Genomic DNA, 15267 nt, shown 5'->3' on the forward strand with positions numbered 1-15267 from the left:
GGCATACGTAACGTATGTGTAACTAATATTCTAATCAGGCAAATCACTTATTACGACAGTATGTAATCAAATTGAAGAATACTTTAGAGGAATTTACTCATGTTTGATTCAAGTAAAACTCCATTAAACCTTCAACATGACGTGCCTGTGGCTACGCCATTATTTTTATAAAAAAGAACTTCTTTTCAACCAAGTTGAACATGACATGACATTTAAAAAATGTTGCACTTCACAAAATTGGCATAATGTCAAGTTCACATGCCATCCTGAATCCTGATAGTAAAAAATATAAAAAAACACTGATGTGAAATGAGGTACACCCAGCTGCAAAATTGCATAGACAATTTATGAATAATTCCTTCATAATATCCATGCAATTTTGCAGTTCGCTATACCTGCCGAGGGTTTCTCAAATAACATTTTGTGGTCGTTCAAAAAAAGTTTGAACACATTTCAATGAAGTGTGAAGTCGCAAACGCTGACTTGTTTGCCACAATGACAATAAGATCAAAATATGTCAGGTGTCTATGTTAAAGACAGTTTAACTGTCACCGTGTGTGAATGAAATATCCATTGGTTCCGTTGTCATTTAAGTCATTCATCCAGCACGGGACAATCGAAAAGTCCATTCAAGGCTGACAGCAACACTACTATGGGTGGGCCTTATATATTCACAATAAGGCTTACGATGTCTAAGTGAAAACGATCGCAGTTTCTGCAGGTTAGAACGAGAGCAACTATAAGCTATTATGATAATGTATTTGCGCGAGCGCCGGTTTCAAAGTATCCAGTGTAAAGAGACCTCTACATTCGTAACACGCACCGAAGTTCTTAAACTGGTTTGTCCTGCCTGCTGCATCCGATTCTCATTTTAATAGAAATTGTTCATTAATGGACTTTATGATTTTGAGATAAGGTTCACGTGAACAGTGTTGATGATGGAACGTCCATCTCTATTAAACAACAATGGGATGCTCTTCCGGTGTGTGAATGACGTATCTGATCACCGATATCATCTATGAAAGACGCTTAACTACATAATGGCTTCTGGAAACCTAGTACATGTTCGACATTTGTATGGAATGTATGTTGGGTAAGGTTCAGGACATTATCAGATCATTACATAAAATTAATTTAAAAAAAATTTAAACAATATAAATTTTCAAATAAAATATTTTTTTTTTATAAAAAATTATATTAAAGTTTCGCCATTTAAAGTTTTATAAATTAACGTAAAAAATTAAATTTTCTATATTCAGTTAAGTTCAAGGGTGTTTTTCTTTCTAATTAAATACATATATCTGTCATAAATTTCGCAGATTCATACACACAATCTTCGGATATCGATCGAAAAAAGCGCCAAAGACAGCTCATGAAACTAAACGAGCAAAGCTATAAAAAATGTTTTTTATCTCTTTTTAACAAATACTTCAAAGTCATAAAATAACAAACGATTAAGTAGGACGTTTATAAATCACGGCAATAGATTACAAGATCTGATTTATCAAACAGGAAAAAAATTAAGAAATAACAAGGCGAATTCACTGCAAAAAAGAATCAAACAGAATCGCACTTTGAACATATATATTTATCAGAATTGATATCTGACGAGGAAAATAGCGCTGGGGGATGTTCTAAGCTAAGTAATTCATTTAAGAAAGAAGACTATTTGAAGCAGTGGTATTAAATATTATTGAGATGAGAATGGATGAAACAAATCCTACAAAGTCAACAATACTAACACATTGGAAGAACCATTAATTTGATGTATAGGTTACAAATTAAACAATAATGCGGGTGCTCTCATTTCAGAATCACGTCATGAGGGCACATTAAACTGGCCAATATTCATAAAGTAATTCCCATTATTGGATATTGTTGGCAAGTGCCCACAATGTGGCTGTAACATGCTTCGATTATTCGTTTACATTGTATGGGTATAAAAGAAACCACTAGCCGCATAATGAGTTCTGAGTAGATATTATCTAAAAACATATTCGTAAGATAATCTAAATAAAAACCGTATTCAACAAGGGAACAAATCAAATTATTTTTATGAAATCTTTTTTTCGGTTCCCGTCTCGGCCACCGGTGGACTTGGTCACTTTTTCTTTAGTGTATGATATCTATTTCAGTTTATAAAAACCGTAATGTAAACAACCTCAACAACCATGGTAATTTTATAACTAATACGGAAATTAATAAAGCCGTCAGATTTGATGGAGATTCACACAGCTGTCACAAGATTCCACTGTTAAATTAATGCTGATGATCAATTAATCAAACCACATTAGGTAAAGTACAGACAAACAAGCACTAATGGATTAAATAAAATGATTAATTCATTAAAATCATTAAGTAATAAACGGGCACGATTGCCTCAACTAATAATGCGGGTAAGTAATCAACGCCAGTAATTCATAAAGAGCAATATCTAATTATTGGCGTCATATTAACCCAGAAAAATCAGACAATTTAAAATAGTTTCATTTCAAAAGCACAACTCTCTTGGAAGTTGGGATCTATAATCTCACTCTCTGTCCTGTTTTCCTGAATAAAAGCAAGTAATATCCTTAACCAATGGCATGCAATTTACAGAAAAAGGCAATTAAAACGTACACACACCGTAAGAAGTAAACTATACTTAACTCGCTAGTCGCTACGGCATCTGATATCTCTGGATTAATTAAAAGTGATAGACATAAACCGGGCGCACTCAAAAGAACTGATTTATGTGCAGATAGATATTAATAAGCGAAATGATGTTAAAGACCGGTAGAGCAATAAATAGCATGAACGTGTTTAGACAATAAAGTTCTTAGAACTAGACGAGATAGTGTATGATTATAGTTCTTATGACAAGGTCGGAAGGTTCACGAAGTTGTCGTGTGCTCAACATCCTCGTCCTGAGGTCGTGTAAACAGTTGAAGGCAACAAAAAATAGAAGGTTGTTTATTGATAAGAGCCTGACATGGGATTGACTAATTGAATTATCCTTCCTTACTAAACGGATGCATATGACATTTAAAGTAAGTTTTTAAGTAAGGTAAGGTCTTCTTTAAGAATGTTGTAAAGATCATTGAACTAGCCCAGGTAATCTTCACCAAAAACCAAATTCTTGGTTGCATTCTGATAATGGAATAGAAATAATATTTTCGAATTGGTAAACTTTTAACGTTGTTTTCTCTTGCAAAGTTCTGACATCGACAGCTTTAACGTTTGACAGTGATTGACATATTACAATAATTAATAATTTCGACATATATGTTTATGTTTAATTACAATGAATCAATAAAACCAAAACACAATATGTATTGTTTATCAAAATACATTGTACCTAGTCAGAAAAGGTTTTACAATTAGTCAATTGTTACACCTTTTCTTACTGTATTTCCACAATGATTGATAGAACCACCGGTAATCTTCATAATACTTTGAAGAACATCCTAAAACTATACCCGAAATGGGTAACTGTTGAGCCAAATTGTATCGTGATTACCATCTACAAATGTACACAGTACTGATATAAATCATTCTTATTCTATTCTTATTCTTATAGCAATAGCAGTATTAAGTAGGCAGTGTCTGTCCACCGTTGGTCCATCGATGCTGCGTTAGAGTACAAGGTACACCCCTACCAGACTAGTAAAAGCAGTTAGGTACTGAAATAGATATACATAGTTACCTGAGACTGAGAAGAGGAGTATTCAGGCGAGGGCGGGCGCGGGTACTTGCTGGCCATGCGTGCCCCAGCTCCGCAGCCCTGGGCGCCCGCTGGCTCATCCTCAGGGTAATACAAGTGCACGAAATCCTCCGTGTCCAAAAACGTATTGATCAGCATCACTATCACACAGTACAAAACTAACTAATAAATAACTTAACGCAGTCTAACATCAGACTTTGGGATCACTATGCACTATATAACATTACATCACTGTTGTAGGAAGCACACCATCGAAATGCATTCGATTTGTTACGTTCCATTGTTGGTCCTTAACTTATATAATTTTATAATAAATAAGTTAATACACTAATTGTATAAAATCACATTTGCACCGCAAACCGATCGCACTGATTTATCTACTGAAAATGAGAAAATCACTTGTTAAGGAATTTCTAGACGGCAGTCCAAATATTTTAAAAGACAATATGATTCAGAAGCTGTTTTGAAACGTAATGATAAACAATACTCGAGGTTAAGGTAAACATTAGGACATTATCAATTATAGCCTTCAGTTTATATACACTGAATCACCGAATCCTATTGACGTCAAACATTACAATAAAGTGGTGGCAATTGTTTGAGCAACTGGGGCTATTGTTATAATATGCTAGTCGTAAAGCGAGAGGATTCTTTTCAATGGAGTAACTGAGACACATTCGTAAGGATACCTGTCAAAATCGCGTAGGCATGACACTCGATCCATCTTGTCAATGTCGTTTGGATAATGACGTTTGTCATGTTTACATTGTTTACCTGGGCGGCGTTATTAATCAAAGCAACAGCTTATGGATTGGACAAGTTAGACCTTTTTTAGGGTTCCGTACCTCAAAAGGAAACAACGGAACCCTTATAGGATCACTCGTGCTTCTGTCTGTCCGTCTGTCACAGCCTATTTGCTTCGAAACTACTGTACCAATTAAGTTGAAATTTAGTACACATATGTAAGTTTGTGACCCAAAGATGGACATGTAACGTAAACAAATTAATTTTAAACACGGGGGCCACTTTTGGGGGGTAAATGAGAAAATAAAAAAATAAAGTTTGTCAAACTATATCGTGTTACACATTGTGAAAATCTCAAATATATATTTTTTTTATAATTTTAAGATAAACGGTTTAGAAGTTATTCAAGAAAATAGGCAAAAAATGACCATTTTGATGACTAATTTTGAAAAAAAATACACAAGATAGATAAAACCTATTAGAAATGTGCAGTCAAGCGTGAGTCGGACTTAATTACTTAGTTTTTGATCCGACCCCTACGGGTTTTTTTAAGACATTTCACTCACGTTTCACATAAAAAATACATTGTTTAAATTCTGTAATGTTCGGAACCCTTGGAACGCTAGTCCGACTCGCACTTGGCCGGTTTTTTAGATCTTCATTGTTCGACAATTTATATTCAAAGCCATTTACTTTCAGCAGTGGCGTCTCGTTAAGCATGTCCTCAAGTTTTAATAACTGTAATTATATTGACCGGGATATAGACCGTGATTACCTTTTGTATTATTTGTGAGCTCCCGAATAATACAAAAGGTAATCACGGTCTATATCCCGGTCAATATAAGTCTAGTGAAACTAACCGTGAATCATTCAAAACTCTAATGTAATTATATTCCAAAGCGGCTTTGTTTTTATTATACAATCATTATTCACGAGGAAGTAGTGACATTTATCAAATTCAATTAACAATAATCATTACTCAACCTGCACTTAATAGTTTATTATTAAGTTAGTGTAGTAATAAGACAAGTGTTATCGCACAAATCCATTACACAATACAAAGTCCTGCGAGTTCAATGACCTAATTCTTACAGTCAATGAATTTATTAGATGTAGGAATCCAAACAAGCACTTAAGTTGATTCAAAACAGACGTAAATGCGAGCCTTCCGGTTGCAGACAATTATTAGAATGCAAAAGCGGTTATCAAAGAGCACTTTAATGCAGAGCCAAGCAGAAATTGAAACACTAAAACATAATGGCATACCTCAGTGGAAGCGACCAGAAAAAAAGATACAAACACAATCAAATTAATTTAGGTAAGATTATCTTTTTTTACTTGAGACTTGAGACTAATGCACAAGCAATCTTTTAAATCGAAATATTTTAAACCGAATGTTATGTTATGATTTGACAATACTTTAAATGAATTAGTTATTATTAATAGTGGAATTTAATCATTAATTTCATGTAATGTAATTATTGTAATCTTGACATCTCAAATAAATTTGTTAAAAAGGTAAAACAGAAAACTTGTTGTGAGGGCGACGTTAATAAAAAACGCATTCAGATGACTGCAATAAAGAGGCAATTGTTAAATGAAGGTAAATGAGGAAAAATGGATATATTTTATTGATAAATTGATGTGCATGATTATTTCATTACTCATTGTATGTAAAGAACTAAAGATGCTCGCATTGTCAGTAAACAAAGAGTAGGGTGGCCGAACAGGCTTTAGGTTGCTTTTGGTTCATGTCTTCTCAAATATGGGTGAATATGGTATTAATGTATTCAGGATATTGGCCTGAACACAAATATGTGAGATGACAAGCGCGAAGGTGGTGGGGCCTGGGGGTTCTTTTTAACATACCATATGCGCTACCAAGTACCAAATGAAAGGGCTTTGTGAGTAGATCACAAATATGTAACATACTGTATCATTTTCACTACTTGCTGCTCTAACAAATTGTTAGAAAACGTTCAAAAATTTCACAACCCAGAGTTGACTTAGAGCTGCTCTAAATTGAAAATTACTGAATGGATTAAACAAAAATTTATACCAAATGACTGTGAATATCCTCAATAATAATGTCTAAAAATAATTAACTAGGGTATAAAGATAAAGGATATGTTTATCAGGCCCCCTACAATTCCATCCTGAAGCAAAATAATGATAAAAGCATAATGAGGTCATTTTTTTGTTACATTCGGTTTCCATGCTTCAACAATGATAATGTATTTTTAGTTATCACAGTCCACCTACATACTCGTCATTGTGGTTGGTATTTTATTTATATTTACACGTTTATGTAACTAGGCTAGGCTTATCAATATGCGGTACTGAAACTGTCCATTAATAGCATTAATGCACGAAGTCATTGTTTTATTGTGCATACATTGCAATGACTTTACAAATATATTTATGAACTGACAGACTATGCTTTTCCTTTATTCCGTAATGAAAATCTAGCTTGAAATGTATTATGATTATGGAGTTTTACAAAATCATCAACTACTTTTTAGAAATTTCAAAACGATTTGTTATTGTAACGTACGTTAGTAACACAACGTCCACCTCACAACCAACAATCGACTCCTTCATTCACATTAATCCTTTAAAAATAGTAAACGCAATAATGACCTTGACTTTTCTACGTACCAACAACATAAATAAATTATTCCATTAATTGAACTCAATTTATCTGAAGGTAACAAGCTTATTAGCAAATCTAGAAAGCCTTTAAAGTACCAGGAGTCCAGGACTTGAATGAGTTACCTATCGATGGATATCAAATAAAACTTGGAGACGACGTACAGCGGACGTGCGCTCCACTTTACATTGCCGACAGAAAAGAATGCGGTCAGCGCCTACTCACTCCAATAACTACATGTCTACTCTTCGACATTCATGTACCCCTGGTCTTGCGAATGTACATTCTTTATGCAATTTTGATTAAGTTTTATTATTTAAAAATGCAACGGGCAAATGGTTCACTAGTTTCATTATCCGTGTTCAAAATCGAATCATTGTTTTATCGATATGCTCTTATAGGGGGAGCGGAACAATGAATTCACCCTACAAATCACAACATAGGCATATTGCGTGCACGCGAATCGATTTAACAAGAGCCTGAGTGTTAATCGCTCATTACAAAACGAGTAATAAGGTCAGAAAAACCGGCGATGTTTCCCTGAGCATTGGACTATGCAACTTACATAAACATGAACTAGTCAGTTGTGTCGGTGAGGATAGTTAGAGACTTTAAGAGACGCGCCTCATGCAGTAATAGACAATATTTCTTAAGATCATATTTTTTTGATAAAGAATTTTGGAAAAAATTCCGTGGTCGCTGAAAATTTACACGGTACAACGTGCACACACTTTCAGTCAGGAGAATTTTCGAAATATCCCCTTAAGTGCGGTATATTCCTTGGTCACGTTTCTGAGACTGTTCGTAGGAACGGCGATTCACTATTTTCAAGTCATCATCACAGGCCTTAGCGTCTATTGCAGACGATTTATGCATTTATGTTTAGACAACGGGTTTCGTGACAGTGGAGGCCGATGCGTGAGCAGCACTACCTCCCACATTTTTGGCAGGGAAAGCTCATGCCACCTGAGGTTCCAGTCCCGGTTTGCTTTATGCGACACCTTCTGCTATCTAACGCATTTAACCAGGCTTGGTCGCATCGCATAGCCTTTTCCCCTCCACAACACGCTTGCGCCATCCATCACGGTCTTCAGTTAAGGTTTCCCAGGCATGGTGGTTGCAAGTACTAAACATGTAATCAATAGAAAGACGCGGTACGCCGTATCACATTCCAAGACCACAAATGCGTCGCAAGTTCGCTGTCATTCTCGAGTTACCGACGGCCAACTTGGTTTTACGCCTCTCCAAATATGTATAAAGTAAAACTAACTCTAAGTTCCTTGGAATAAGGCATTATAATGTATAGGTGCCAGTTTGGTACATTGACGCGGGCGCCACATGTAACGTAAGCCAGTCCATTCACTGGATCGAGTCTCATACTTTTGCGAAACTGTACATTAGCGGTGCATTCATTTAACTCGAGCAAGGAAGGAATTCTGTTACTCGTATTCATTAGACAATTCCTTACAACGTCGGACTTCGGACTATGTTCGTTTTGAAAGCAAAACACAAAAGTAATGATAACATTTAAACAGTGGAATGTAACAAAAACAACAAAATTCTCAGTGAAACTGATACGCTGCTCAAAGAAAGATGACACTATCACAATAGAGCTGCTAGACAGTTCCACGTAAAAAGTAACCGTCACTAGGCCAAGGTTTTTCATGTGGTACCGTGCCGAAATCACGAGCGCTAGCTTATTTAGTTCTCGACGCTTCTAATCCCAGACGATGGATAACTCTCAGCAAACTAAACACTTTAATAGATTGGTGTCCTAACGATTAGAATTACTACTTATACTTTATATGGGCAAACATAGAGACCAGGCTGACCGATCAATTCAACGACTTTATTTCCTTAAATTTTTGAAGATGATACACCACTCATACACCCTAAAAACAAAACTGATGATCACGATTATTCACGATACTCACTCACGAGAAAATGACCAGAAAGAGATAGAAAACTAGCCTAGTATACATGAATAACAGTGTTTTACTTCAAGTGGGCGTCGTTTAGTTTCAGTTCTAAACAGTGAAATTGATACTGTACTCAAACAAAGATGACGCTATAACAAAAGAGTTGCCAGCAGTTTCATAATAATGAAGCTGGTGTAGTCACGTCACGACACGAGTTCGACTTAAAATTCCTAATGTGTTTGACACAAGATGGATCATTTTATCCTCAATATTTACTATTTTTTGTGCAAATATCACGATTTAAAAAAGTCAGTGACTTTATCTGTAATTTCCTCAACCTTTTGGTGACTTCTTCCTCAAAGCTCTCAAAAGTTCAAATTCCATGCCATCGCTGGCCTTAAAACTTTTCGTAATTCAAATTAGCATGCTATATACTATTCTTGACCGACTTCAAGTAAAGTAAACAACGGTTGTGTGTCGGATTGGAAACTGACCTTCGAGGCCACAAGTGATGGACAACCAAATTGATTGGGCCTTTTATGCGGTTGAAGCCGTAATCGCCGTCGTGAGAATTCGCACGATGCACACAGGTGTCTGGTGTGGTAATCGTTGAAAGTTATCGTGTCATTGATTAGCTTTGTGTATAGAATCTATAATTGTGTAGATTGTGTTGTATAAGATACTCACAATGCGCTACTTGAATGTTTGCTAAAGGCACATAGGAAACCTGGTAAGAGTTCTGAGGATATTTAACAAATAATTCACGATTAGCTAAGTCCTGAAATCTAGAGGACGTTGAAAAAGTCGAATAGTAAAAAGGAGAAAATGCTATTGATACTATTTACGTACAGACAAGATAGGAAGATAAAGAGAACAACGTTAAAAACTAAACGCAATCTGGCACTTGAACTATATGTATGAACATATAGTTCAATTGGCGTTAAGAGAGCAAAATGGACCAGCTGAGTCATAACTACAAGCTATAAATAAAGCGATAGCGTTACACAATGGGGATTTCCGAGGGCAAGGTCTGTAGTTCACCAGACGACCACATTTTTAACCAGACATCCTTGGGAGCTGTTTGAGCAGGTTCCCACCAGGCACCGAAGATAACAATTACGACTTACACGTATTTTTTTTATTTAATAGTCTTCAATAAATAACATACATAGTTGTAAATGGCGACCGTATATCGGTTAAGGAGGCACATTTATTAAGATTTTATAGCTTCCCCGGTTTTATAGCTAAGTCTAGATAGGCTCCTGTTTGTTATAAAGATGTTAAATAAACCAGCCATAAAGATGACTGGAAATACACGAGTATCATAAGCGATATCCGCTATAAATAAGTGGCTTTTAGGATTTGAAGGATCAAAGGAGACACGGCTGACTGCCGCCGAGCCACGCAAAGCATTCCTAAACTGTATGACATTACACCGCAAAGGGAAACTGTAGTTTCACCCGAGATACCAATGCGACAAGCTTCACAAGCTATACATCTTTAATAATGCTCCATAACAGCAAGTACCTTTCTCTAGCTCTAAGCTAGAAAGCCAGTAGGGCCGCCATTTTTATGTAAATTAACGACATAAATGTAAGACAAATTGATTTTACTACCGTTATTAACAACTATAATCTTTGGCTGTAGTGCTTGTAGATTACATATAAGATCACTAATACCACTAATACCAGCTGGCATATTTTAGAGAAAATTGTTGTTTCAGAATCGCTTGGCCGCAAATGAATTTCTATATCATTTCAATAAATATTGATGAAAGACAACTTATTACGTTATTATATTTCACCACGAGATTAATCTCAGTTTTATGGGGTTCAGCTGAAATGAAAATTAAGTTACGATTTTCCAGAAATTTCAAAATAAAACATAAAAAGGAGAAAACAATTTCTACTTAGTTTATAAAAGGAAACTAAGCCGTCTTCCATAAATCATATATAATTATGCCGAGCTACATCCTCGTAGCGGAGGCGGCGTGACATAAGGTATATGCGTGACTTTAATTATTTAATCTCATTTCTAATAATAACACACAGTTTACACGCGGTTTCTCTTTTAGATCATCATCATATAATTATAACAGTCTGCTTATAAAGTTACCCAAGCGTAACTTATTTGTTAGAAACTGTCTAAAGTCCAAAGTCGTTCAGATTGATTACGAAATTTTTAACAGAATGCAACAAAACATTTATACAATGGACGATAAGCAAATGACCATGACAACACTTCCGACGACATTAAAAGTGACGAAAACAATCAAGGAGATTGCGAAAGTCAATGGCGATGTAGATCCGCAAAATTTGTCAACATAATGGCGGTTAGATACTCGTAAATCAGTGTTTGTGGAGCGAGGCCAGTCTTCCGGACCTTCCGGCTAGCTTATCTATTCACAATACATTTCGTAGTCCACCATATCGTCTCTGGTATAAGTTGATCTGCAGATTCCTAATTCTTACGGTGCGGTTCGACCAGAGATGTGCTATGCTATGTTTTCATACATTTGAAACGTAGCTGTAGCTGGAGCTGCGTTTCAAATGTATGAAAACATAGCATAGCACATCTCTGGTCGAAACGCACCCTTAACCCTGAACACTGATCAGTACCCTACCTCACCTAGGACCTAACTGGTCCGACTTGTTGGTAGAGACATCGACCTTGGTAAAATAACGAACTCTCATCGTTAATTCATAATGGAAATCCATCGCTGGTCATAAAGCCGGATGTTAACTTTTAAATTAAGACGCTAATAAAGTGGCCAAACCTCTCTTGAAAATGTAGAAAACTAAAAAAAAGTAGTAACTACTACAACAACCAATACGCTATATATGACAATATCGATGATAAACGACACGTGTTACGAGTATGTGAGGAATCTACCTCCTAAAGCTTAATTTGAAAATGAAATAAAACTGAAAACGGATTATATCGCGGATTATATTCATAGTTTTATTTCATGGGTAACTATCGCGGTAACCGAAGACAATATTAATATATATATATATGAATATTAATTTGAAAATGTTCACTAAAATGTTAAACGGTTACTTTAAAAAGGGTACATCAAACCACCAACAGTGCGGCATGTGTAGTAAGAACCAACCAATCAGCATCGCACACGTTATACGGGCGTACACACAAACCAAACGAGTCATGTGAGTACTCGCCGACGCCGTGGGATCGACCCTGACCTTCAGGCGGCATAAACATGAATTGCAAAACCATGCAACTATTTCCGACCCATGCAAACTAAAAACATTCAAAGAATAACTAAAGGCTATAAATAACCTGAAGTGCATTTAAATCACAAAGGGAAACGAGGCGCAAAGACGACGAACGACAATGTGAAATGTCCATGCGGACAAAGTAATGAAAGGAGTTGGGAAGTTGGGAGTCATCTCTGACAATAAGATTGACGTTACGCCACTATTTTAAAATATAAACTCGTTTTATATTCAAGTAGAATCACATAAAGAGCTGTATATTAAAAGAACATCATCGTGATAATCATGCCAAGCAACTCTGTAATGTCGTGAACTTAAGTTACGGAAGGGTTAAGAAAACACGCATAAGTCATTATCTCGAAGTTCCGTGATAGCGTTAAGAAACAAAACGCTTCCTTTATATGCTATTCTAGCATAGGTCATACGGACCAGATGTGAAAGTAGTTATGTAAGTACATAATCTACTAAATGCCACTAAACGTTTGTATCTGGTCTGGTAATGGCGCTGACATTCAGACCACGAAGGTCGACTACATTACAATAGATAAATGTGACTTTTCTACACAACATTGTATCAAATATGATACTGTATTTATCAGAATATTATATTGCTAAAGGTTCTGTATTCGTCAGTATTGAAATTCATAAATCACAGGTAAATTTATGCATTACAAACTTGAAATGAAGTCGTATATCACAAATTCCTAGTTCGCGTTTAAACTAACGCCGTTATTCGGCCTGGTGCTTGTGCGCATGGCCACAATTGATTTATTTTAAGGGCGGGAAAGATTTATTGGAATCGAACTAATGCATCGGGAGAGAAAGTAGACTTGGCATGGACTGGATATCACGAGGAAAAGGCATTTAGACATGATATATGAACTAGAATAGGTCTCGTGAAAAGTGATATAGAGTTGATACCTGCGACTTGGCATCGTTTATTGATGAGATTCGATTTTATCATCATAGACAATTATATAATACGTAGTACTGATGTTACATGTAGCATCATTTGAATTTAAGATGAGTTAGTTACAAGACAATCAATAATTTATTTTAAACAATACAATTTCAAGGCCTTACTCAGGTTACTTAAAGCATAAACTGCATAAACGTGTCAATGGTAGTAAGAATTGAAGTAGACTCAGCAGTGAATGAAAATTAAAAGAAAGAGATTTAGTCACATGCCAGTAATCGAGCACGCCGGCACGTCGTGACGACCGCGACCCAAAAACATAATGAATGATAAAGCAATGGATCTTAGTAATTCATATTGCCTTGCACTGCATGAAAGCTATCGTGACTGAGGATCCTTCAAAGAAGAATTTCCAAAGAAAACAATACCCAAGCTGTTTTCTATAAATTATTAAGTAAAAATGATGTTTTTATAATAATAAACACTTGAAATGGTTTGTTTAAATCTAGGACAAGTAATGAGCTTGGCTGATAAAGTCGCGATAAAAAAAAACAACTATCTAATCGACAGCATTACTAAATAAACAAATAACACAAAAGGCGTTTGGTCGCTTGTATACAAAACCTCGTTACTTTAAAAGCATCGGCACCTCGTTTTACTATGACTAAATATTATACGCCTACGATTACGTTTTCAGATAAGAATCATATTTGATAACGACAACGAAATCATTTTGAATTAATGTGGGACTGCAACCTACGTACTATGTATTTAAATTGGTAATGGATATTATAGGTAAATTGTAGGGACTAAACTCACTAAACGCTTCTGTAAGGTGCGTTCTGTCATTAGCTGTTGTGACATTAAATTTGATAGAAACATGAAATAATTAAATTAAGAAAATCTTAGAGATTTGCAATTCGAATATGTCGATTATTCGACCAGTTTTAAAATTCGAATGTTCGGGCGCTCAGTTTTCGAATATTCGAATATTTTTTTATTCCGCAAAAAAATCTATTTTATCTGCTATAGTTACAGTCTCTGTGTGTTTTGCCGGGTATTTACAGTGAATGAGGAACGTGAAATTACAGCTAAACCTAACTCAATTTCAAAGAAAACGAAATCAAAAAGTATGTTATTTTTACGGCGCGGCTAATGTTTTTTGTCAGACTGTAGGTAAAATCAACGTTACGTAAGTTTTAAGTTAAAGGGTAATTCTGTTAATTCAGTACAAGCGTACTTACCTTAAGCGATTATTCAAAGTCAAAACCTTGCCCCCCTTACCGCAATTCGCAAATTTGATCATACCAGACCAACCAATCTAATCATGCACCTTTAGCTGACGAACGATCCACGGGATCCACCCAGTAGTCAGCCAACTTTTTCCCTTCAATATTTCAATAATTATTATAATTGCCGACCATAAGGAATCAAAACTTGCCAAGACAAATAAACCGATTCCTCGTTCCTTTTCTTATTTTTTTTTATAATAATTGAATATTATTCGAATATGTCGGCAGAAAAAAATCGAATATTCGAATACCTGAACGTTTCGAATATTTGCAATCCCTAGTGGTGGGTCCAAAATCGACGGCCAAAGTCAGCTTTCATTCAAGAACTATCTTTACCTCATGGTGGAAGAATAAGAAGGTACAGTGTAAGATGTAAGCATAAGCACTATAGATTGCTTGAAATAGGGATCAAAACCAAACAGTGTGATCAAGGGCATGGTTAACCAGACGTCGAGAGCCACGTGATGTGAAAATGGGTGCGTTGGCTGTCGGTAACGATTTTCTCGGATCTCAGCTGGCTGGCCGCGTAGACCTGCGCAATGTGCGCGGGAAACACGTGGCATTCGATGAAGTCCTGATCTAATTAGTCAGATAATAACGTTGACAACTTTGTAATCAAATTTATTACTTGTATTGTAACTCCTTCACAATCGATTAACGGCTCACCGCTTATCTCTCTGATCATTAGATTGTCAAATTAAGTAATGAGATTCTCTAGTCGGTGTAGTCTTCAGGCTTTAATCCTGTTTTCAATGAAGTCAAATCGATTTGAAGTGACTTGCGAAATTGCAAGAAAGAGAATTTTGG

General features: G+C 35.8%; 1 protein-coding gene across 1 annotated transcript in view; it reads right to left on the reverse strand.

Annotated features, from left to right (window-relative positions):
* Window positions 1-15267, reverse strand: part of LOC134750022 (myotubularin-related protein 4) — a 57545-nt gene that overhangs the window by 39628 nt on the left and 2650 nt on the right. The window contains exon 2 of the mRNA XM_063685093.1: window positions 3686-4083. Coding sequence (XP_063541163.1) covers window positions 3686-3841 — 156 coding nt within the window. The 5' untranslated portion in view covers window positions 3842-4083. The remainder of the gene's footprint in view (window positions 1-3685; window positions 4084-15267) is intronic.

This window comes from Cydia strobilella, chromosome 19, assembly GCF_947568885.1.
Source record: "Cydia strobilella chromosome 19, ilCydStro3.1, whole genome shotgun sequence".
NCBI lineage: Eukaryota > Metazoa > Arthropoda > Insecta > Lepidoptera > Tortricidae > Cydia > Cydia strobilella.